At 36.4% G+C, this 25119-nt stretch overlaps 2 protein-coding genes across 2 annotated transcripts; one reads left to right on the top strand and one right to left on the bottom strand.

Moving 5' to 3' along the window:
- The first annotated feature begins 2414 nt into the window (after positions 1-2414).
- LOC123666858 (major antigen-like) lies at positions 2415-17470 on the top strand. Its single transcript, XM_045600881.1, has 7 exons — positions 2415-2516; positions 13370-13487; positions 14317-14471; positions 15240-15371; positions 15523-15630; positions 16588-16686; positions 17336-17470. Exons 1-7 carry the CDS (start codon positions 2415-2417, stop codon positions 17453-17455), a joined length of 834 nt encoding a protein of 277 aa, XP_045456837.1. The 3' UTR covers positions 17456-17470.
- A 510-nt stretch (positions 17471-17980) lies between these two features.
- Positions 17981-23307, bottom strand: LOC123667019 (zinc finger protein 652-like). Its single transcript, XM_045601028.1, has 5 exons — positions 23260-23307; positions 22391-22561; positions 21555-21663; positions 19646-20070; positions 17981-18914 (listed from the first exon to the last, which is right to left on the bottom strand). The coding sequence occupies exons 1-5, from the start codon at positions 23305-23307 to the stop codon at positions 18633-18635; spliced, it is 1035 nt and encodes a 344-aa protein (XP_045456984.1). The 3' UTR covers positions 17981-18632.
- Positions 23308-25119: the final 1812 nt, after the last annotated feature.

The raw sequence follows: 25119 nt of genomic DNA, 5'->3' as shown, positions 1-25119 counted from the left end.
ACAACGTAAGTAGACGAAAAAAATTAACAAACGCACTAGTCGTCGCTACGACTTTTGAGGGTTTCCCTCGGTTTCTCTGGGATCCAATCACCAGATCCTGGTTTCCTTATCATGATACCACACTTGGGATATCATCTTTTCAACAAAAAGAATGATCAAAATCGGTTCATGAACGACGAAGTTATCCCTGAACATACATAAAATATATTGACTATTTAGAATATTTGACTAGCCTGTTGGCGTAGTTTGTAGTGACCCTGCTTTCTGCTCCGAGGGTTGTGGGTTCGATTCCCACCCCGAGTCTGGGTGTAATATAAATATTTATTCATATATTTATATATGTATTATTTATAAGTATGTTTATGTACGAAAAAAAAAATGTAACTATATACCAGTCGGCTGTTCTCTATAACACAAGCATTAAGTTGCTTACTTTAGGAACAGACGACCGTGTGTGTATTGTGTAGATATTTATTTATTTATTTATTTATTATTTATATTTATGGTCGAATTAAGAATGAACCTCCTCCTTTTTTGAAGTCAGTTAAAATTATAATTTGATATACCAAATAATTAACAAATTACAAAATAAACTATATCAACCTGTATAAACCACAATATTCGTCTGCTGTCTCAATAAACGAAAATCTATGCAAAATGCCATACAGTGGGAGGTACTTGCTCCGCATGGACTAGGTGAGTGCGCAAAAATTACTATCTAATGCTTTAAAACGAAAATTTTCAAACCAAGTAACTATTTTCCTAAAACATGGGTGTAACATGTGAACTTCCAAACCAAAAACGCGAACAAAACCAAAATTTTGATTTTGAAACTGACTGAAGTTTTCGGCCGTTTAAAAATCGAAATATTGTCGTACTAGCGATATAGCAGCATTACTAGATTCAACTTTTACACTAAGTTAAAAAAAAGCTTAAATATCTAATAAAAATCTGAAGGGTGAGCTCCCTAAGTTGTATTAATTTTCGATTTAAATTAAAGTGGTTTTTCTTTCGTTTGCAAGTAAAGACAATTCGCCGAGTTCACCCCAATTTTGATGTCTCGGTATCACGTATTATCATCATATAGAAATATATATATATATATATATATATATATATATATATATGGATTTGATACTAGTATATATATATATATATATACTAGCTGACCCGGCGAACTTCGTATCGCCTAACACAAACTTTATCGTATGGTATTAAAGTTCAAATTGACTTTTAAGTATTATCACAAATCTTTTTTATGGGAGTATAGAAAATTGTTGTTTTTAGACTTTTTCAGGAAATTTAATTTTTTTTTTTTTTTTATAATTTTTCTCTCCGTAAGAACCATCCTCGTACTTCAAGGAACATTTTAAAAAAAGAATTAGCGAAATCGGTCCAACCGTTCTCGAGTTTTGCGCTTAGCAACACATTTTGCGATTCATTTTTATATATAAGATATATATATATATCGTATTTAAATAAGAATAAGTGAAAATTGATGTGATTTTGTTTTTCTGTAACGTTCGATTAAATCGAAATAAAATTAACAATATTTTTTTCTTAAAAATTTCTGAATATGAATCTTTAAGTTTATCGTTAAATGATGTAAAACAACTTTTTTTATTGATTTAATAATATAAGTATTAGTATAAATACGCTAAGGTTAAGATGTTTGCCTCCCTTTTTAGAGAAAACCTCACAATTACTCCACATAAATTATATATCATTTTATAGATAATTGCATGCTCTACCGGCATCCACAACTAAAAGATTTATTTTTACTTTTGTTTTTGTAAATTAATGAATTATTAAAATTATATATATGACGGCTTTAATTTTGAAACGTCGACATGATTGACGGTTGATAAATTTTTTATTTATTTAGTGCGAATTATTCGCGCTGGTATTGCTAGTTTTTATTATTACAATTATTTTTATTCATTATTAGCCGTACCCTACGCGCGTTGCTACGCTTTTTTTATTTTATTTTTTTGGTCATACCAACTCTGCTGAAGATCATGACATGATCAAATGCATAGCTTACGATTCTATAAAGGACATACAGACAAACATTCATTTTTATAAAATATATAGATTACTGTTCCTTTTATAATTTGTAGTTTTTAGTATGCAATTATAATTTGAGTAGCATAAATCATAATTAGAGCAAAAACAACTTTTTTGCACCTTTATCTACAGCCAATGCTGTGTAGGTTAACTACTCATTGATGTACCTATACCTATACATATTAGTGAATGTTACATCTTATTGTATTTATTAAATATGTTACGATATGTATTTTGTTAGTGTGTTACGTAAATAAACAAACAAATATGGCATTTAATTTATGACATATTTTATATTTCCATGTATATTTATTAATTAATACGGCATTTTCAGAGACAACCGATAAATGAAAATGTCCCTGAAAATACTTAACTCCACCTCACAGAGGCCAAGGAACATACACTGCGTTAGATTTTCTGGAGATGATATACCTAAGTATAAAACTATGGTAAGTCGAAAATTGTTCAATTTTAAATTAGAAAACAAGAAATATAATGAAGTCCTTTGTAAAGGTTGTGTAGATGATGATTTTACTTTTTAGCGCAAAAATTACTAAACTAATTGTAATGAAACTCAGAAAATAGATAGATGGAGATCCAAATTAAGAGGAAAGGGTACCGGGTCTTTCTCCATACAAACGTAGTCGACTGTTTTCTCCCTGGATAATGACACTAGATCAAATATTTTTGTGACATAGAACTCTTTGCTGCCATGACCATGCCCCTATGTTTTGATTTTTTTCATATTCTTATTATCATAGGAATTAGGAGACTTCAAAAACTCGAAATATTGCATAACTTTTTGTACATTTTCAGACACTCATTAAAAAAAATATATGCATATTTTCAAAAAAATGAAAACATAGGGGCATAGCCGAAGTCTTCTTTTATTTTCTAAAAAAAAAATTTTAAAAAAATTGCCATGTTTTGAGGAGAAAACAGTCGACTACGAAACACTGTTTTGGTCAAAAATTATATACCTAAAACGGTCTGAGCTGCAGTTGTCCCTTTCTTGCTTTTTGGGGGATAGGTCTGGGGGAGGGAAGGGTCAAAGCAATACGTATATACGCCAGCGAAGTGATGCCTCATAGTCGACAATTATATCGATACACTAGTGATGTTATTTTTAGTCGATATTTTCTAAAATTCGTATTAACAAAATTAAATAATTTCTCTTTTCATAACTACAATAAAACCGTATTTGTATATGCGGTTTTTATTGTAACACTGTGCAAACCTGGGCTAACGAAGGGTTTCGCTAACAAATAACAATGATAATTATGGTATATAACTGTGTTGTTTGTTTTTGGTATCAAAAGGGCTCAATACAAGGATTTCAAAAAAGTATATTATGATTATTATTACCGTAATACTAATAAAAAATACAATAAGAAAGTTTAAAAAATTAGGACTGCTCTTTCCCATGCCTATGCCAAGCAAGCTGCGAGCCGCGCTTCTTCCTCGCCTCCTAGGCGAAAAACAACTTCGGGGTTTACTCTTTCCAATATATTTTTTTATCAATTTCGGAATACTTTGTAAAAAGCTATGCATGGTCAAACATAAATAAATATAGGTACGTAGCGACTTTAGAACCTCCTCTGTTTTTTTTTCATCGGTAAAAAATTGCTTAGTTGTTTTCTTGACATTACTGAGGAGCAGATTATTAAATTTGGTCGAATCTAATCTATACTATGCGATTCGTATTTGGACTTCGCAAATAGAATCATATTTCTGAATTGCGTAAAAAACTCAAGTGGCCCCACTAGCGTAGCATTCCTTGGAACCCCGGGAACCTTGGGACCCTGTATCAAAATTAGTGGGGGGGCAGGCAAATGATGGGTAAAGATTTCTCACAAAAAATGCTTGCATTGAATTAAAATAAATGTTTATTGATTATAAGTTATAACTTCCTCCTAGAATAGACAATAGTGAGTGTAGTCTGCTGTAGCTGTTCTTGTTCCATCGAAATCCTTAGGTAATTTTTTATCAGTTTTAGTTTTGAAAAACATCAAGTTAATACCTCCGGAAAATTGGATGCAAGGCTATTGAATTTTATCAGTAATAATTCCATGAGTTCTTTAATGGAATGAATGTTTTGAATTTCGGATTTTAAGCTAATTTAAAGAGCTTGTAGTTCCAAGCTGGAGAGTTATTAGCCTTGACCTGCAGCAATAGATGCGGGGGATCGTTCGCTTCAGCCTGTGAGGCCAATACTATTAGTGAATTCTTATGAATCTTCCGCATCTATATGGGGGATTCACAGGCGCATAACCTGAGAAGAGATTCAACGCTGCCTCTAGGTCTTACAGGTAGTAAATCGCTAGGGCAAAGTTCAAACACAGCAAAATTGGCGAGAGACTATTGGGCTTCCCAAATGGAACCCATGCCTTTTGTTTCTTACAAAAGCTGTCGAAGGTAACTTTTTTTAGTCTACACTTCCATCATTGCGCGAACTTGAAGGCTCTCTGGCATATTATGCGAAAAAGTAAGCGAAATTCTTTGCACTCTTTTTGCGTCGAATTCAACTCTTGACGATGAGGGAAAAGCACCACCGAGCATTCCACGGTGCGAACACGCGCTGCGTAATGTGCACTATGAGCAGTGTCGTTTGTCGTGTTCTGTATTATTTCGATGTCAAGAAGTCTAGTGGTGCTAATTGTATCCACCAGTGGTTTGCAACCAATGTGCGAGCTTCGTGCGCAATGTTTCCGCGTACATTCAAAGTGTGGAATGACCTTGCTAAAATTTGGGGGTTTTAAAGCGTCTAGTGTCTACATCTTTTCTCTAAAGGCCATGGGCGACGGTAGCCGTTATAAATCAGATGGCTTCGTCTGCTTGTGTGCCCCATTCTTATATAAAAAAGATTAATTCATTGTTCATAATGATTAACTGAATCCCGAAATAAACGATACAGAATGTTATCAACAATTGGGCGCACGCTTGACTCGGATAAAAGGGGACTGCTTTTCAGACTTCAGTCATTTCTGAAGTTAAAACTCTATAGGTATGTATGACAGTTTTTTTATTCTTTTTTCCAGGAAGCACAAGATTAAGTGACATTGTGGATAGCATTTTACTAATTTTTGCTTACACACCTTAGGGGCCCTGTAAATAGGGGGCCCCGTATCATTGATACGGCTGATACGGCAGTAGTTACGCCCTGAGTGGCACCCAATTCCCTACTTCGAGAATACGTATATTCTCAACTTACTTTACTCTATTCTTTTTAATCCTGTTGTACCTGCTTATCTAAAACGACGATTTAAGTTTCTTAGTGATTCCAATGAACGCAGTTTTCGTTTTGAGGAAAGCTTACTTCTTGAATTTCCCTCTCACTCCTCTTTCGTTTATACTAAATCTTTCACTGTTCAAGCTTGTCGACTTAGGAATTCTATAGACGTGTAAAATCGGTTTCTATTTTTAACCCACTTCCAAAAAAGGAGGAAGCTCTCAATTTAACTGTATTTTTTATGTATGTTACTTCAGAACTTTTGACTGAGTGGACCGATTTCTACAAAAAATTTTTTAATCGAAAGGTGGTGTGTGTCATTTGGTCTCACTTGAGTTTATTTGAGATCTAACAACAACTTTTCGAGTAATATAAATAATACGTTTTTACTTGACTATTTTCGTCGACCTACGTTGTATTATAAAACTTACTAACTTTTTACTAGGTGTACCGATTTTGATGATTTTTAATTTAATCGAAAGCTGATGTTTATCGTGTAGTCATATTTAAATTTCATCGAGATCTGATAACAAATTTTTGAGTAATCTTTAATAACGCGTATTTACTTGACTATATTTTCGTCTACCTTTGTTGTATTACATGTCGGTGTAATTGAAGTCGGCTTTTTTTTCCTTTGCGTACAAGTCAAACTCGGTCACACAAAAAAAAAAGAAAAATACAGTCGAATTAAGAACCTCCTCCTTTTTTGGAAGTCGGTTAAAAATCAATCTGATACGTATTATTATTTTCTGTTGGTGTTCAATAAAGTGTATAGTTATGTTATGTCATGTTAATCAACCACTCTTTAAAAAAATTCAATCGATTACGTAATTTGCCTAACTAAAAAAACATAAATAAAATAATAATTGAAAAAGTCGCCTTCATGATTTTTGTAAGTGTACAGTACATAATGTTTGAAATTGGTGTAATTTATTTAGCTATCTTTGTGTAATTATTGAATTTTTATCTTGTTCCAGCTTTTTCAATTGACTTTCTAATAGTTGTTCTTCACGCAGGCGGCTTTTCTTGTTTTTTTTTTTATTTATAATATTATTTTTAACCATTATTATATCGCCGCAATTACATATATAACATATGTTAATTAATATATATAACCTGTACGCGCACAAGCAAGCGCGATGACGTCACGGCGACCGGCCTGCGCCGCCGCCACCTTCACCGCGCCCCACCGTGTCCTTCTTTCCCCCTCCGGGCTCCCGCGGAGTCGAACTTTGAGCGCGAGACTCGACGCACGTTACTTACTCATTTTAAATTTATTGTCTGTTTAATACGCAATAAAGTCTTTATTATTACTAATTTTGTTTTGCTGAATCCATCGCAAACAAAGTGGCGACCGTGGCAGGATACTACAACCTACAGCAGTCTATAAGGTCATAACAAGAGGTCATAAGGACATACTTAGTGCTAACGGTCAAGTAAAGGGACTACAACGGACATCAGCTGCTTCGCAACAGGGCCTGGCGGACTATTTCGTGCACGATTCCGGATCAACCTGAGGGAAGTGATCCGTTCCTATTTTTCCTTACTTTAAATTCCGTTTTCCTTTTTTTTCTTTTGTGTAAAAAGCGTAGCTATTTCCTTGGGCATATTATTGAAGTATCTTGCTTTATGCGTACTTTCTCCGCCTGTTAGCTAAAGCTTTTACAAAGTGTATATACGCTGTCGCTTGCGCTCATATACTATTCTTTTTCTTTCGACTCGTAAGCTAAATTATTTTTGAACAATAAAATCGTTGTTATTGAACTAATATTAATGTACTGAATGATTTTACATTTTAAATAAAATAATAATTCTTAGCTTATATTACTATTAATTTCTACTTAAAACTAAAGGTCTTTTATTACTTGCATGAACAATAAGGCTGTCTACTTATCTGCGTTTGCTATTTTTGTGCTTAATTAATTACCGATTGCTTAAATTAATGCGTTTTAAATTAGATTTTATCAATAAAAATTAATTGTCGTATGCAACAAAATTCCCATAGCAGATTATTTTCTACCCGCTTTTTAAAAAATAATTATTTCTTTGTTCCGCATTATTAACGTATTTTGCCGAACATTCCAGGGACTTCGAAGCGAGTACCTACCACCTACTCGTGGTGTATTTAGCGTGATCAGCGCTGGCGGAATTGGAACAGCTGCGGCGGGCTACTGCGATAACTGGTTTGAGTGAACATTTTTACTTTATTTAATTCATTCTTTGTTCTATACAATGCCGGAAACTGAAATGAGTGGTTTGAAAGAACTTTTAAAGAAACGTAGTACGATTAAAGGTCGTTTAACTAAATTTAGAGAATATATAACGGTTTTAAATCAAATTAAACCTGCAGATTTAACTGGTGCTCAAGTAAAAGAAATTTCATTGAGATTAACTAAATTCCAAGAGTTGTTTACTAGTTTTGATGAATTGCAAGATCAAATTGAACTTTTAAGTACCGACCAGGATGAACAAATTAGAGAAAGAGACTTCATAGAATCTCAATTTTATTCCTTGATATCGACTGCGCAGGAAATAATCGATTCGATTTCTCAAAGCAGGGATCGAGCCGAGGGTTCTGTAAATTCCAAGCCATCAGGCACTTGTTCTCATGCTCTTAATACAATCAAATTGCCCACGATTAAACTCCCGAATTTTGACGGGAACTACTTAAAATGGCTGGAATTTAGAGATACGTTCGACTCGTTAATTAATTCTAATGATACTATACCTACGATAAACAAATTCCATTACTTGAGGTCTGCTTTAGAAGGCAGTGCTACTGTTGTTATAAAATCCATAGAATTTACCTCTGCGAATTACAGGGTTGCGTGGGATTTATTATGTGAAAGGTATAATAATAAAAATATTTTAATAAACAATCATCTAAAGGCATTGTTCAACATCGAACCTATAACGCGAGAGTCTTACAAAGCTTTGCGTTATCTTATTGATCAAGTATCTAAAAATTTAAGAGCACTCGGAACGTTAGGCTTACCTACTGAGCAATGGGACGTTTTGGTTATATTTATGATGTCATCTAAATTAGATATTAATACAAATAGAAAATGGGAGGAATACAAGGGTAACCTCTCCGATTTACCTACGTTACTTGAATTTAAGACTTTTCTTCGTAATCGCGCGGATGTGTTAGAAACCACTCAAGGTACCCGCTCGGATAAACACACCCATGACTATAAGTCTAATTATAAGTCACAACAATTTTCTAAATCATTAGTCGCTGCTAATACGGAAGTGTCAAAACGGATTGTATGTAGTATATGTAAGAAGGACCACCGTGTGTATTTGTGTCCCGTCTTTTTAGAAATGAGTTTGGAGGACAGACAGAGTGAGGTAAATAAATTAAAATTATGTTCAAACTGTCTCCGCGAAGGGCACAATGCGCACAGGTGCCGTTTAAAGGGTTGTTGTAGGTCATGCAAAGGGAAACATAACAGTTTACTCCATAAAGAAATTTCAGAGGTTTTGAAGGCTGCACCCGTCTCTTTGGCAATAGCTGGCGCAAAAGAAGTACTACTGTGTACCGCTCTTGTAGATATAGTTAATCCACAGAACAATAGCTGTCAAAGGGCTCGAATATTATTAGATACTGGGAGTCAATCCTGCTTCATGACTACTAATTTCAAAAATAAAATGGGTTTATCTGTAAATCGAGTGAAACCTGTAAACGTATCGGGTATAAATAATATCGGTTTTGATATATCTGAGCGCTGCTGTGTACAGTTAAATTCTAGAGTATCTTCTTTTAAGGCTAAGTTGACATGCCTCATTGTACCTAGGATTACCGGTAACGTGCCTAATAACAAAATTGAATTGCAGAACTTGAAGTTACCATTAAACATCGAGCTGGCCGACCCTGCATTTTATCAACCAGCTGATATTGACATACTTATAGGCGCAGATGTTTTTTGGGATATTATAGGTACACAACAGATCAAGTTAGGTCAAGACAAGCCTACGTTGCTAGATTCGAAATTGGGATGGCTTGTGTCTGGCCCAGTAGGTAAAAGTACTTGTAACGATAATTTTATGTGTAATTTTACTCAATTAGATATTTATGAAAGTATGAAAAGATTCTGGGAAGTAGAAGAGTTACCTACGACCAAAGATAATTTATTCTCTGTAGAAGAGCAATTATGTGAAACTCATTTTGTAAATAACACTTCAAGGTTAAGTAATGGTAGATTTTCTGTTAAAATGCCGTTTAAAGAATCACCTGAAGATTCTTTGGGTGAGTCATTTTTTTTAACTGAGGTAGGGCACAGCAGGAATTTCCTGCTCAAAACACGGAGCGGCCCGACTGGGGTAGTACCTCGACCTTACAGAAGATCACAGCAAAATAATACTGTTTTCAAGCAGTATTGTGTTCCTGTTGGTGAGTAAGGTGACCAGAGCTCCTGGGGGGATTGGGGATTGGGTCGGCAACGCGCTTGTGATGCTTCTGGTGTTGCAGGTGTCTATAGGCTACGGTAATCGCTTACCATCAGGTGAGCCGTAAGCTTGTTTGCCGACCTAGTGACATATAAAAATAAAAAAAAAAGCAGTGAACGCGGAAGATTCTTGAACCTTGAGAAGAAATTGAATAAAAATTTAAATTTTAAACAAAAATACGTTGACGATACCACGCCTTGAGCTATGTGGTGCGTTGCTAGGGGCACGATTGTGTGCCAAGGTTATAAAATCACTTACTTGTAATATTAGCAATAAAAAAATATGGACCGATTCTACGATTGTGCTAGGTTGGCTAAACACTCAATCCCGAAATTTAAAAACCTTTGTTTTAAACAGGGTAATCGAAATAAACGATCTTACTAAGGGATTCGCATGGATGCACGTACCAACAGACCAGAATCCTGCTGATTTAGTGTCCAGAGGGATTGACCCGCAACAGCTTCAGGATTCTACTTTGTGGTGGCGAGGTCCTTCCTTCTTAGCGAAGGAAGAATCTGAGTGGCCTATTCAAGGGTCCTTTGCAACTAATAATTTACCAGAGATAAAAGTATTTACATGTACGAAAGTGGACACTAAAATTAATAACTGTTCACTTGTAAAATTTGAAAAATATTCTCGATATGATAAATTAAAGAGGATCGTAGCTTATGTCTTAAGATTTATAAATAAATGTCGTAAAAATGCTGTAAGTAATGATGTAATTGAACCTGAGGAACTGGAGAACTCGTTAATGTTGTTAGTCAAGCAAGCTCAGTTAGAATCATTTGCTAATGAACTTTATACTATTGCTAAAGATAAAAGTTTGCCTCTTAAGTCTAAATTACTGCCTTTAGATCCATTTATAGATACGTTAGGAATTCTCCGAGTGGGTGGTAGGTTGCAAAATTCAAAATTTGATTTTAATAAAAAGCATCCTATTTTATTAGACGGCAAACATCATTTTTCTAAAATACTCATGAGGCATGAACACTTTCGTTTACTTCATGCTGGTCCACAGTTATTACTAGCTGCGGTACGCGAAGAGTTTTGGCTTATCGGGGGCAGAAACTTAGCTCGCAGCGTAACGAGAAAGTGCATTGTTTGTGCGCGTATGCGTGGTCAAGTGATAAAATCTATAATGGGTACTTTACCGTCTGTAAGAGTATCTTCAAGCTTCGCTTTTGATACTTGCGGAATTGATTTCGCTGGGCCCTTTTTAATTGCTAGCAGAAAGGGTCGTGGCAGTAATATAACCAAATGTTTCCTTGCACTGTTTGTTTGTCTTCAAACAAAGGCTCTGCACTTAGAGACGGTGAGCTCAATGTCTAGCGATGCTTTTCTTCTTTGCCTACGCAGGTTTGTGTCTCGAAGGGGCAGACCTCAAGTAATTTACTGCGATAATGTTACTAATTTTGTGGGTGCAAAGAATGAATTAGGTAGGGTTATTAAAGCCAGCCGTCAGTCCGTGTCCGATTACGCAAGCGTTGAAAAGATTAAGTTTGTATTCAGTCCCGCATACGCGCCTCATTTCGGAGGAATCTGGGAGGCTGGTATTAAGTCAGCAAAGAGCCATTTAAAACGTGTAGCAAGCAATGCTTCTCTGACGTTTGAGGAACTAGCGACGCTTTTTACCCAAATAGAAGCAATCCTTAATTCCCGCCCGCTATCTCCTCTTTCGTCAGACCCCACCCCCATCTATATCCATTGACTCCAGGACACTTTTTGATTGGGCGACCTCTGATGTCGGTGCCGTCACTGCCTGTCACCACTAAAAGGCCTAACAGATATGAGTTTATTGAGCAGCTGAGACAACACTTTTGGGAGCGTTGGCGCAGGGAGTTCATCGCTGAGCTCCAGCAACGAATGAAGTGGCGAACTCGGCAGCGTGACCTTCAAATCGGCGATATGGTTGTCCTGAAATAAGACCAATTACCTCCACTACGATGGCGCCTTGGGCGCATTACTCGATTGTACCCTGGTCCAGATGGCATAAACAGAGTAGCAGATATCTTCACAACAAAAGGAACCACGAGGAGAGCATTCAATAAAATATGCCTTCTTCCAACATCTCCGGATGCCTAACTAGAGAAAGCGAGAGAAGAATAGTTTGAAAACGTCTTTCAACGGGGGCAGTATGTACGCGCACAAGCAAGCGCGATGACGTCACGGCGACCGGCCTGCGCCGCCGCCACCTTCACCGCGCCCCACCGTGTCCTTCTTTCCCCCTCCGGGCTCCCGCGGAGTCGAACTTTGAGCGCGAGACTCGACGCACGTTACTTACTCATTTTAAATTTATTGTCTGTTTAATACGCAATAAAGTCTTTATTATTACTAATTTTGTTTTGCTGAATCCATCGCAAACATAACCTATACCCATGTATTAATAACTGCGACAAACATGAGACATTACAAATTATATAGGTACTAAGGCAAACATTTTATACTGTGTATGTACTACATTACATATATATACTATACTTACACTTATACTATGTACTACATGTATACACTATAATTATGTATGTATTTCATTACCCATTCTTACACACACCTCAACCATGTAATTACATACCTAATTCATAAATAAAGTACCTAAGTATTTCGATAATTACCCACAAAAATATAGACATGTATCAAGTCACAAAGAGTATCCAATTCAAATAAGTAGTTTACGAAATTCAATAATAGTAAGCCGAGTCACAACAATACGATGCAGAACAAATTCAATAAAACAAGCCAAATTCAGAAAAATAGCACTATGCGCTATATGTACTCGTAGTCAATCACAAACGAAAGATACGAATACTAAAATATCGTCAACAATTAATAGCTGAATAGCCGGCGCACGCACACTAACAACACGACAGTCACACATAGAAAAAACGGGGCGGAGATGGCGCGGGGCGCGGTAGCGGCATGCAGCGCGACAGAAACATTTTGTTCAAATACCTATTTTTGAAAAGTCTCTTCGGTACCCTTTCCTCTTAACACTTAGGATACTATTTTTCCCGATACTCCCACAGGATTGATAATTACGCGGGTAAAACTGCGGGGCGTAACAAATGTCCCTTTTTATCTCTATGGTTTTCCAAAATGTACTTATCGTTGGTGTAAACTTCGACTTTAATAGTGTATATATACTCGTATATATCTCATTTTAATAATAAGTTGTCTACTGTGCTCAAAATGTTTTTATTTTACATAAGTATTATATTTTTATTTAATTTATAAGTTCGCAGAGGCAGAAATGAATAATTGCTTGATATTTCTTGAAATCTTTTAAAACAATTCAAGGGTTTTTTTTTTATGTCACTAGGTCGGCAAACAAGCGCACGGCTCACCTTATGGTAAGCGATTACCGTAGCTTATAGACACCTGCAACACCAGAAGCATCGCAAGCGCGTTGCGGACCCAATCCCCAATCCCCCCAGGAGCTCTGGTCACCTTACTCACCAACAGGAACACAATACTGCTTGAAAACAGTATTATTTTGCTGTGATCTTCTGTAAGGTCGAGGTACTACCCCAGTCGGGCTGCTCCATATTTTGAGCAGAAAATTCCTGCTGTGCTTTACCTCAGTTATGGGGTATGGTTATCTTTTAATATTTGAAATATTGTCTACAGAATTCAGAAACTCATAATTCGTATGCGCCACAGTCGCTATTGAGCGTGGACTCCGGAGCTCCGAGCCCGGACTCCGGGTTCCAACCGGCAGCACAGCGGTACCGCATCAATGAACAAAGTATGACAAGCTAATGCAACCGCAGTTGACTTACGACTATTATCTACAAGCTTTCGAAATAAAGTCCATAAAAATCTATCAGAAATATAGCTGAACTGAACTCAATTAATGTAATAAAAAAAATCACAATTCCAGGAATCTACCCTTTTCATTGTGAAAGGAAAACTTTTAGAAGAGTGAAAGACAATAAATGGCCTCGTTATTATTATTTAAGTCATCACTTCAGTCTATCGCAGTCCACTGCTGGACATAGGCCTCCACAAGCTCGCGCCAAAAATGGCGTAAGCTCATGTGTTTTGCCCATAGTCACCACGCTGGGCAGGCGGGTGGGTGACCGCAGAGCTGGCTTTGTCGCACCGAAGACGCTGCTGACCGTCTTCGGTCTCTGTATTTCAAAGCCAGCAGTTGGATCGCTATCCCGCCATCGGTCGACTTTTATTATTTAAGTATCTAAATCTAATAATTACGTCGTCTAATCGCACTGAAATCCAGAAGGATGAGAATTTTATTTTGGACATTAAGAAACTCGCTGAATTTATGCATAAATACATGGAATAAGACAATACCTCTATACCTTATTGTACTTTAAAATTTGTCATTAGCGGGGATCAAACTCATAAAATTTGGAGCAATTGGGTATACTTTGGCACAAATCTAATATTATCGCACTTAAGCGGCAAAGGGAAAATACCAGCGAGTTATTGCTACGAGAACGCAAGCAACAATCTGTGTCCTGTCCTAAAAAAATTAAACCGTTCCTTAAGATAAGTGACTGTGAGGGTAATAATCGTTTTTAGTGAAAAGCCTTTTTAACTCTTTGTGTTAATAGGAATCAAACTCCTCACTGCTATCAATCAGATAGTACAGCAACGAGCTGATCTCGAAGCGAACAGAGCCACACTCTCCAGCATGCTGGAAGAGCTGAAACGAAAGCTGAAGAGAAGAATCGAGGAGTGTCACTTTGAGAAGAAAGAGAAAATGAAGGTACTCGCTGTTGTAAAGCAGAAATTATATTTCTTAATTCTCTTCAAAAAGTTGTCTAGCTATGTTTTCATTGACTTTCCTTCCCTAAAAATCTTGGAAATTGTAAAGAAGGTATAGTAGCATATAAGGGTAAACCCACATAATGATAATCTTTGACCAGGTTTACTGTGATAGTGTTATATTTTTCGCCCGATACATGCATCGGCATACATAATCACGACCATTTTACCGCCAAGCATGTTTTTAAAAACTTAAAGTCTTTTAACAAATCGCTTGTGGGACAAGCGAGATACATCATGTGATACAAAACTGAGGTTAGGGTACAGCAGGAATTTCCTGCTCAAAATATGGAGCAACCCGACTGGGGTAGTACCTCGACCTTACAGAAGATCGCAGCAAAATAATACTGTTTTCAAGCAGTATTGTGTTCCTGTTGGTGAGTAAGGTGACCAGAGCTCCTGGGGGGATTGGGGATTGGGTCGGCAACGCGCTTGCGATGCTTCTGGTGTTGCAGGCGTCTATAAGCTACGGTAATCGCTTACCATCAGGTGAGCCGTACGCTTGTTTGCCGACCTAGTGACATAACAAATAAAAATAAATAAAAAAAAAAAGGCAAGGGCAAGTTAGAGTCTGTGGGTATTAATTTTAATTAAAAAAAAATATAACCTAAACCTAAGTGGGCATTTGAAACACGACCATTGATTCGATTCTTTGATTCATACATCATTGATTCATCTTATTAAATTTTCCACTAAAATTTTTCTTCAGGCTTTAAAAGTAGCGAATCAACGGTTAGAAAGAGAGAAATTCAGCATTATGACTGAGATGGAACATTTAAAACGACACTTGGAGAAAGAGGAGGCACATCATTTGCAACACGCGAGGACTGCTGCTGCACAGGTGCTTATAATAATTACAACTGAACAGTTTTTCGACTGTCACCTTTACTGAAATATTTCTACTTCGAAATACACATGAACAATTCAGCTTTCATAGACTATATACTCCAGATAATTTACATTTTTCTCAGCAAATATACTTTATTTTACAGGCAATCCAAGGCGTAACTAAAACATCAGATTTATTTACACCCTGTTCAGTAGCAGATCTGCCTAATATCGTTAGTCGAAACGTAGCGAAGAATGCTCCTTCACGAGTTGTAAGTTACCCTATATTTTAACTCATTTTCTCTTTTATCTTTTATTTCTTGTATTCCGAGATCATAGCGAAAATGACGTCAATCATTACAGCCTATACAGTCCACTGCCGGATATAGGCCTCCACAAGTTTACACCAAAAATAACGTGAACTCATGTGTTTTGCCCATAGTCACCACGCAGGGCAGGCGGATTGGTGACCGCAGGGCTGGCTTTGTCGCACCGAAGACGCTGCTGCCCGTCTTCGGCCTGTGTATTTAAAAGCCAGCAGTTCGATGGTTATCCCGCCATCGGTCGGCTTTTAAATTCCAAGGTGGTAGCGGAACTCTGTTATCCCTTAGTCGCTTATGACACCCACGGGAAGAGAGGTTGTGGCTATATTCTTTAGTACCGTAGCCACACAGAAAATGACGTCGAAATAGTTAAAAACACGAAGCTCAGAGTCGAGCTACTGGCGGCTTGTAGATATAGGTACGTTTACTGCTTCAGCCCATCGCAATCCACTGATGGACATACCCCTTCTCAAGTTCGATATACCTCATCTCGGTTCTCCGGCAATCACGTTTAGTTAAAAATGTAATATATAAGAATATCGTGTCACAGCGTTTGTTTCCGAAGTCCGGGTCCTCCACGGTTTGACTGATTTTTATGAACATTTTTGTGTATATTTGGTGGGTCTGAGAATAAGTCGTTGGCTATTTTTGAAGTACTGCTACGCACGCTTGACTTATGTGTAAGCTGGTGAATGCATGACGAGAGCGTTACAATAAGTGTGATTGGGCGAGGCGAACGAAAGTTGAGAGGAAAATATAAGTTAGCGAAGGTAGAAAGTTTTATTTGAGTCATGTGGTCTTAAGTACACTCGTTTTTTTTTACTTCTAAGTGATAAGGGTGGCCCTATCCATATGGCAAAACAAAGTTTGCTGAGTCAGTTTATAATTAAAAATAAATGTTTTTAGGCTGATAACAAGCTGGCAGCCGCGCGTTTGATGCGCGACATCGCTGAGCTGCGGCAACGAGTGGCGCAGGTCGAGGCGAGACTTGCCAATGAGTTGAAGGTGAGTCAAGACTTATATATATTTGTATTAATTTTAACAGGCAGCTGAGACAACTTTTATAAGCCTGTATCCCATTGCAAGCTATCAATCTATTTTTTATCGCAGATATATGTCCAGTCTATTCTTAATGTTTGTAATTTCATACTGACAATCGGTTTTACGTTCAATTTTATCTTTTTAAAATTTTGTCTATCTATACAAATAAATAAAGTCGGAGTGTATGTTTGTAATATTAAAATAACCGATTTTTACTAACACATTTTTTACACATACATGTCTATACATGGTACATATACCAAAATAACTTTTTTTTTAATTTTTGTCTGTTTGTTCCGGCCAATCTCTGTACCGGCTGTACCGATTTTGACAGGCCTTTCACTGGCAGATAGCTGATGTAATAAGGAGTAACTTAGGCCACTTTTCTTTCAGATTTTTTTATAACTGCGTACTGAACAAATTTTTAATTATTTTGTTAAATTTCACGCGGACGAAGTCGCGGGCATAGCTAGTTTTAAATAACATTGGCGAAATTAGTTGTGGTATTTTGACACTTAAGAATTTCTGCCTGACAAACTTCTACAGGACGGATGATTATTATATTAATATCGTGTGAAATATGATAAAAAATAATACATTAGTGTATTTCCAGCGTAAACGGCAGGCTGAAATCGACATTGTGCGACTGAGAAAGGAGCTGTCGTCTACAAAGAGCTGTGTGGCTTCACTCCGGATGCCTGCGCAGAGGAAGCAATGCTCAAAATTCGCTTAGATGTACAGAAAGTACAGTTAAGCTGATTGCAGTCCATTGCTGGACATAGGCCTCCCCAAGTTCACGCCAAACTTCCCGGTTTTCCGCAATACCCATCCAGCCTACACAAGCAATCTTATAGATGTGTATAAAAAACTTTAATAATTTATTTATATATATACTAATACAAAATAAAATGTTTGATTTTTGTTCGTTCGTAACGGTAAAAAATAATTTAAAAAACAACGTGTCTAATTTTTTTTTTTACAATGGACATGCTACGTTATCACTGATTGACATGGACATTTTAACTTCAAAAATCTTGAACATTCAAAATCGTGAAATTCATGTGGGCGAAGCCCCCGTTTGAAAGCTAGCATCATTTTATTATTATACTTTTTGGCTAGCATTAATTAAATTCTGTAATTTTAATGGTGTTAATAGTGTTTCCATACTTAAAGTTTAAAAAGCAATATTATATAAAAATTTAGTATCTGGTAAAACGAATAATAAAAAATAATCGACGATTTATAATAAACGAATAAATTATATAAAACGTTTATTTATAACACGTATTAATAAATAATAGAATGTATGTAGAATGGATCTGTAATTTTTGTAGAGTAGAAGGTACATTTTTTTATTATAAATTATTCATCGGTAATTGGTAATTGACTTTGTTCTTATATTTTTATGTAGATAATGAAGCTAAATAATATTTTATAAGCTTAAATGTAAAAATAGTTTGTAAATAAATAATTATTTGAAATGAGTCATGTGTTCCTGTTTTGAACTAAACCAAATAATAATAATAATAAAGCAAAAGGGCTTTAATAAATATAAAAACAAAATATATATATAGATCTAAAACCTGTTTACCCGGCAGTAAAATTCGCGCCAAATTCCTTTTCATCACATCCACAAATAATGCGAATCGCAGATAAAAAAATACATAGCTGTTATAAAGTTGTATCAATTTGCGCCACCCAGACTCGCAGCTAATAATAGACATTTTGGATTTTAATAAGTTTTTAGATTGATTTTTTGGCCATACAAAAATCTGGGTACGCTCAAGGTATCAATATCCATTAAAAAAGAAAGCAGAATCAAGGAGTATTTATATCTTTCTTTCTTTTTTAATATCTGTAGTCTGTAGCTAATTTAAAAATCCAAATCCTATATATAACCAAAAAAGTTTCTACTTCCCGTGCGTCAAATAATGTGTCTGAAAAAGTCGTTTTCCTTTGAATATTCTCATGCAAACATCACAGCGATATATCGGCTGGCCAGTATGCATTCTCATGTGCCTTTCTAATAATTCTTTAGACTTCATGTCTTTACCGCACACCGCGCATAGACAATTTGTGCTATTTTTATGTACGCTGCTAACGTGTTTGGCTAAATTCTGAGCGATTGTATATTTTCTTGTACATTGACTACATTGAAATTTAGGTTTTATGAAACTTTCATTTTTTATTATCTGTGAAGGATTTTTCGGCAAGTTGCTGAGCCTGAAATAAAGAAAAACTTTTCGTAAACACACTATTATATAAATATTGAAAATTTCGGTAACTTAAGCTTAACATCGTAAATACTTTGTTTTCGTTCTAATGGTACAAAAATAAAAATTATGTGGTGTCATGGGACACCAGATAGGAACGAAGTTCCTTCGGATAGTATAGAAGCAACACAATTTGGAATTTTATATATATTTTCTAGTTCTTGATTTTTTTTTAATTTTGTTGATTGGTTTTTTATTAAGTACATAAAAGTATTTAGGAAATTTAGTATTTTATAAAATAACAAATACCGTAAAATAAAATAAATCAAAGAAAATAATAATAATAATACATAAATGTATTTAGAAAATTTTGTATTAAAGAAAAATAACAAATACCGTAAAATAAAATAAATCAAACAAAATAATAATGATAATAATTCAAACTATTAAGTGACATAAAAAAACAACTTTTTACAAACGTCATATTATACAGTCGTGTGACTGATATTACGTCACTTCCGTTATATATTTTTCTTACGGTTTTAGTATCATATTTTTTTCAGTTCGCTCGCCCAGCCAAATGTCAAGCCTGCCGTAAGGAGCTTCGTTCCAATATGGACAATTTTAATTAGAAGTATTGTATCGTAACCGTATTAAATAAACTCTAAATATTAAGGAAAAGGATTAACAGAATCAGCAGACTAATTTACGCTACTCCTATAAAATGATAAAAAATGTGTTAACCTATTTTTAGTCCTCAAATCAGCTTTTACATGTATCTCCAAGTGTTCCCTCATCATACCCGCAGGCACATTCATATTACACTTCCTGCAGACACTTTTGCGAGGTTCACAATTCTTTTTACATCGAGAACATACAAATTTTTTCCATCCTTCAAATGGTACCAACATTGGGTATCTTTGCTGGCACATAGTGCACGCGATATTCATCCTTCTAACTTGGACGTTAGAGTTCAGAATTGACTTGTGCTCGTTTATCTTTCGTTTCCGTTGAGGGTTGGATATTGTCGTCCGCGTCATCTTCTTGAGCAGTTCCACGTTGGACTTTGCTTTGTGCTTGTTCTTTGGTCGCGAGGAACCCTCGCCGACGCCCATGTGTGATTGATTCATTGAAACTAGAATTAAACTTAATTTTCTTTAATATAATCTTGATATAAATACATATGTAATAGCACTATATGTCTATTATTAAATATTGTTAACATTCAGGCTGATTTAAGAATCGCGCTGACCGCGCGCTGACGAACGTGGCTTTACACACACTGTGTGGCACTGCACAAATTTTTACGCATCGAGCGTCGACATCACGTAGCTGTCAGCGCTTAACTTCACACATGCTTCCGTCTTAATAATAACATTCTTGTGTCTACTAATGCGTTGTGTTATTTTGCATCTGTATTCCGCAGCAATAATAAAAAGTTCGATGATGATCGCATGACGACAAGCGCCGACGTCTGGGTGCGGTCAGTATGAATCAGCCGAATCTCTTAATTCTAATCCTAGCGCATGGCATTGTTATTGGACTGGAAATAGGTACGCAACGCGTCTCATTTTTTAACCGACTTCCAAAAAAGAGAAGGTTCTCAATTCGACTGTATTTTTTTTATGTATGTTACATCAGAACTTTTTGACTGAGGTAGGGCACAGCAGGAATTTCCTGCTCAAAATATGGAGCAGCCCGACTGGGGAAGTACCTCGACCTTACAGAAGATCACAGCTAAATAATACTGTTTACAAGCAGTATTGTGTTTCTGTTGGTGAGTAAGGTGACCAGAGCTCCTGGGGGGATTGGGGATTGGGTCGGCAACGCGCTTGCGATGCTTCTGGTGTTGCAGGCGTCTATAAGCTACGGTAATCGCTTACCATTAGGTGAGCCGTACGCTTGTTTGCCGAACTAGTGACATAAAAAAAAAAAAGAACTTTTGACCGGGTGGACCAACAATTTTTTTTTTTAATCGAAAGGTGGTGTGTGTCTAGTTATATCTAATAATGCGTTTTTACTTGACGCTTTTTTCGTCGACCTACGTTGTATTATATCGTATAACTTTGGAAAGGAAACCAGGATCTGATGATGGGATCCCAGAGAAATCGAGGGAAACTCTCGAAAATCCGCAATAACTTTTTACTGGGTGTATCGATTTTGATAATTTTTAATTTAATCGAAAGCTGATGTTTATCATGTGGTCACATATAAATTTTATCAAGATCTGATAAATGCTTTTTGAGTAATCTCCGATAACGCCTAGTTACTTGACTATTTTTTCGTCGATCTACGTTGTATTACTCTTCGATGTTATTGAAGTCGGTTTTTTTGCGTTTGCGAGCAAACACAATTATATATTATCTTAATATTATAATCGCATCTGTGTTTAAAATGACTGTGAGCACGTGTACAAAATTGTAGAAGGCTTTGGGACAGGTATTGAAGCCAAATCAACCATTTTTAGATTTTACGTCTGTATGTTAGTGGCGGTATAGAAATGAAGTTTATATTCTATAAATAATTGCAATGAAATCCTTAAATATTTCGTTCAAGCTGTAACGTAAACGACGATATCGATTAGTGGGTACTTAATATTTCGGGACGTACAATACTCACATTCGCTGGGCGGATTAGCGAAGGCCGCCTGAACAAGGGCGCGGAAACGCTGAGTATTTCGAAGCTGGCGAACGCAATGATCACAAATCATACTGTCGGTTGGTATAACCTGAAATTTATTTACTTTTATAAGCATAAGGTACCGTACTATGCAATTATGGTATACCACTAGAGAGGCAAACACTCCTGCTAGTATGCCCATCCCTAGGATCTCTGGCGTCAAGTGTAGGTATGCCTGCCAGCCTACCGGCTAGGTTTAAACTACTTTTTTTTTATATCACTAGGTCGGCAAACAAGCGTACGGCTCACCTGATGGTAAGCGATTGCCGTAGCTTATAGACGCCTGCAACACCAGAAGCATCGCAAGCGCGATGATATGATAGCAGTTTATTAATTTTCTGCGATCTTCGTTAAGTTTGAGGTACTTGCCCAGTCGAGCTGTTCTAGATGTTGAGCGAGAAATTGCCGGTATCTATGTTATATGTATCTATGTTAAATCTATGTATCTTCTATGTTGCATAATTTAATGATAAATTAACAATTTATTGGAACGAAGTTCCTTACGGCAGGCTTGACATTTGGCTGGGCGACCGAACTGAGAAAAATGTAAGACTAAAACCGTAAGAAAAACATATAACGGAAGTGACGTAATATCAGTCACACGACTGTATAATATGACGTTTGTAAAACTAAAATATTACTAGTAAACTTTTTTTTAATTATTTATGTAATTTTATACTGTCGACAAAAATAAATAAAGATACATGTTTTTTTTATTTCACTTATTAGTTTGAATTATTATTATTATTATCTCTTTCTCCATAACAGTAACTAACCCGAACTCCAAAACAGTCGTACAAGAGCTGATCGTATCGCTCCTCAGTCCCCTCCCACACGTAGGTGTCACAGAAGCACCGTAAGTTAGCGTCTCCCCCACACAGCCGACAACAGGGAATAGGTGCGCGTGCGTCACCGGAAGCATGAGCGGTGGTCAGTGGAAGAGAATCCTGAATGTTTAGTAAAATCTTATGACATATATACATACGGTCGTCTGTTGCTACGGTAAACAACTTAATGATTTTACTATAGGTAACGTCCGATTGATATATGAAATTATTTTTTTATAACTAATACATATATGTAAATAAATACAAATAATGCACCCAGGCTCAGGCGGCTTGAATCCACAATCCTCGGAGCAGCAGCAGCAACTGAGCCAACGGGCTAGTCAAAATTGAGTAATAAGTATTACTTATATTATACTAGCAATAACTTTATCATATTTTAATATCAAACGGGGCTAGGCCTTAGATTAAGAACCGTTATTTTGAAGTTAGATAGGTTAGGGTTATTTTTTTTTTTATAGTGAAATTATGTCGATGAACGGTCTAATTTGGAAGTTAAATAGGTTAAAGTGAAATTATGCCGATAAACTCTCAAATTTTGAGCTAAGATAATTCGACGGTTATTAATCTAAAGCCAACAATCTTTTTAAACGATATAAAAAAAACCCTTACAATTCCTTAAAAGTATCAAGATGATAAAGCTAAGGCGCAAGCTGCTTCAACTTAATTTTATTACTACTTTATGACTACTATAGCTATTTATTAACGAATACAATTGTTTTTGTAAATAAATTTTTAATTGCTATGAAATATTACGACTCTTATTAAATTATTTTTTGAATATATATATATTTGCTTACTTTACTAAAAATTTTTTGTAATCTTTCTTTCGACCACAACAGATCCATTGCTTTTATAGCTCAGTAATTATCAATTATAACTTTTGTTTCTATAACCCTTAAATTTTGTAATTTTAAAGACCTTTATGATGTCATACGTCAGTAAAAATGACTTTTTAATTTAGCGCAATTGAATAGAATAGTAGATATATTTTGTACAAAAAATAAACGAATTAATATTTTTAAAAACATATTTTCTGATAATAAGACGACTAGTAAACTCAATAAATTTTTATCTCTTTGTATAATAATAGCGATTGTAAAAACGCAATATTACTTAAGTCTCAAGATCTTTTCACCATTTCGTCATAGGTAAACCAGTTTGTATAATCTAGAATTATTACCAATAATTAAGTCAAGAGTGAATAGGCATCTTCTAGGCAAGCGCGCACCACCACCTTAGGCTGCATCTTCACTTGCCATCAGGTGAGATCGCAGTCAAGCGCTAGTCTATATATTAAAAAAAATACCAATAATTTAAAAAAGGTATAAATAGCTAGCCGACGCTATGGATTGACATTTACAAAAATACATCGATATTTTTTTCGATACAAATATACAATGTACCATAAGTGATATCGATGTATAATTGATATATATATATATATATATATATAATCCCCTTCAAACTTTGAGATTGCTGGTTTAGAAGAAGCTAGAAACGCTTTCTTAATTGCACGCCCAGGTCAAAATTTTCCAGTTTCTCCAAATTCACAGAGGAGCTGGGACGACATAAACTGCAAATTGCCTTATGACAATATTTTAAGCTGTAGTACAGGTTCCACGCGTGCTAGGCTTTTGGCCGTGGGTACGCATGAGGCTGGCTACTGGCTTCACGCCCTTCGTCAAATACAGGAACATTTCTTGAGCCTGACACGCTCCGAATCGCAACCTGTCTACGGCTTGGGGCGGTCTGCGCTCCTCATAAATGTCCATGTGGCAGTGATTTCGACAAGCTAGGACATCACGGTCTGTCATGCCAAAAAAGCGCAGGTCGCTTCTCGAGACATGCCGCACTTAACGATATCATACGCCGGTTCCTTGCCACCGTCAACGTGCCAAGTCTACTTGAGCCGACTGATATTGCAAAAGACGATGGCAAGAGACCGGACGGTATAAGTTTGATTCCATGGAAGATGGGCCGGGTGCTGGTATGAGATGCAACCTGTTCAGATACGCTGGCGCCTTCCCACCTACATGGAACCAACAACAGCGCTGGTGGAGCTTGTGAAGCGGCTGAAAAAATAAAAGCAGACAAAAATACAAGGGTCTAGGCTCCGAATATGATTTTGTCCCATTCGGTGTCGAGACTCTTGGTCCGTGGGTTCCTAGCGCTGTAAGATTTTTTAAGGAAAATGCAAAAAGGTTATTCGACGTCACAAGAGACCGAAGAGCTATTAGCAGCTACTTCGGACAAAGAATTAGTCTAGCTATTCAAAGGGGGAACGCTGCCAGTATCTTCGGAACCTTGCCTAAAGGGACTCCTTTTAATAATGTTTTTTAGTTATTATATTATGTAAGGTTTTTTAGTTTAATGTAATTTATCTTATTATAACTATTAATATAGCACATAATACGTAAGTTAAAAAACCTGCTGTGTGGCTACGGTACTAAAGAATTTAGCCACCCCCTCTCCTCCCGTGGGTGTCGTAAGAGGCGACTAAGGGATAACAAGGTTCCACGACCACCTTGGAACTTAAGAAGCCGACCGATGGCGGGATAACCATCCAACTGCTGGATTTGAAATACACAGGCCGAAGACGGGCAGCAGCGTCTTCGGTGCGACAAAGCCAGTACTGCGGTCACCAACCCGCCTGCCCA

This window comes from Melitaea cinxia, chromosome 27 (genome assembly GCF_905220565.1).
Source record: "Melitaea cinxia chromosome 27, ilMelCinx1.1, whole genome shotgun sequence".
In the NCBI taxonomy this organism is placed as follows: domain Eukaryota; kingdom Metazoa; phylum Arthropoda; class Insecta; order Lepidoptera; family Nymphalidae; genus Melitaea; species Melitaea cinxia.
Note: the sequence above shows the minus strand (reverse complement) of the source record. Positions and strands in the feature narration are given on the sequence as shown.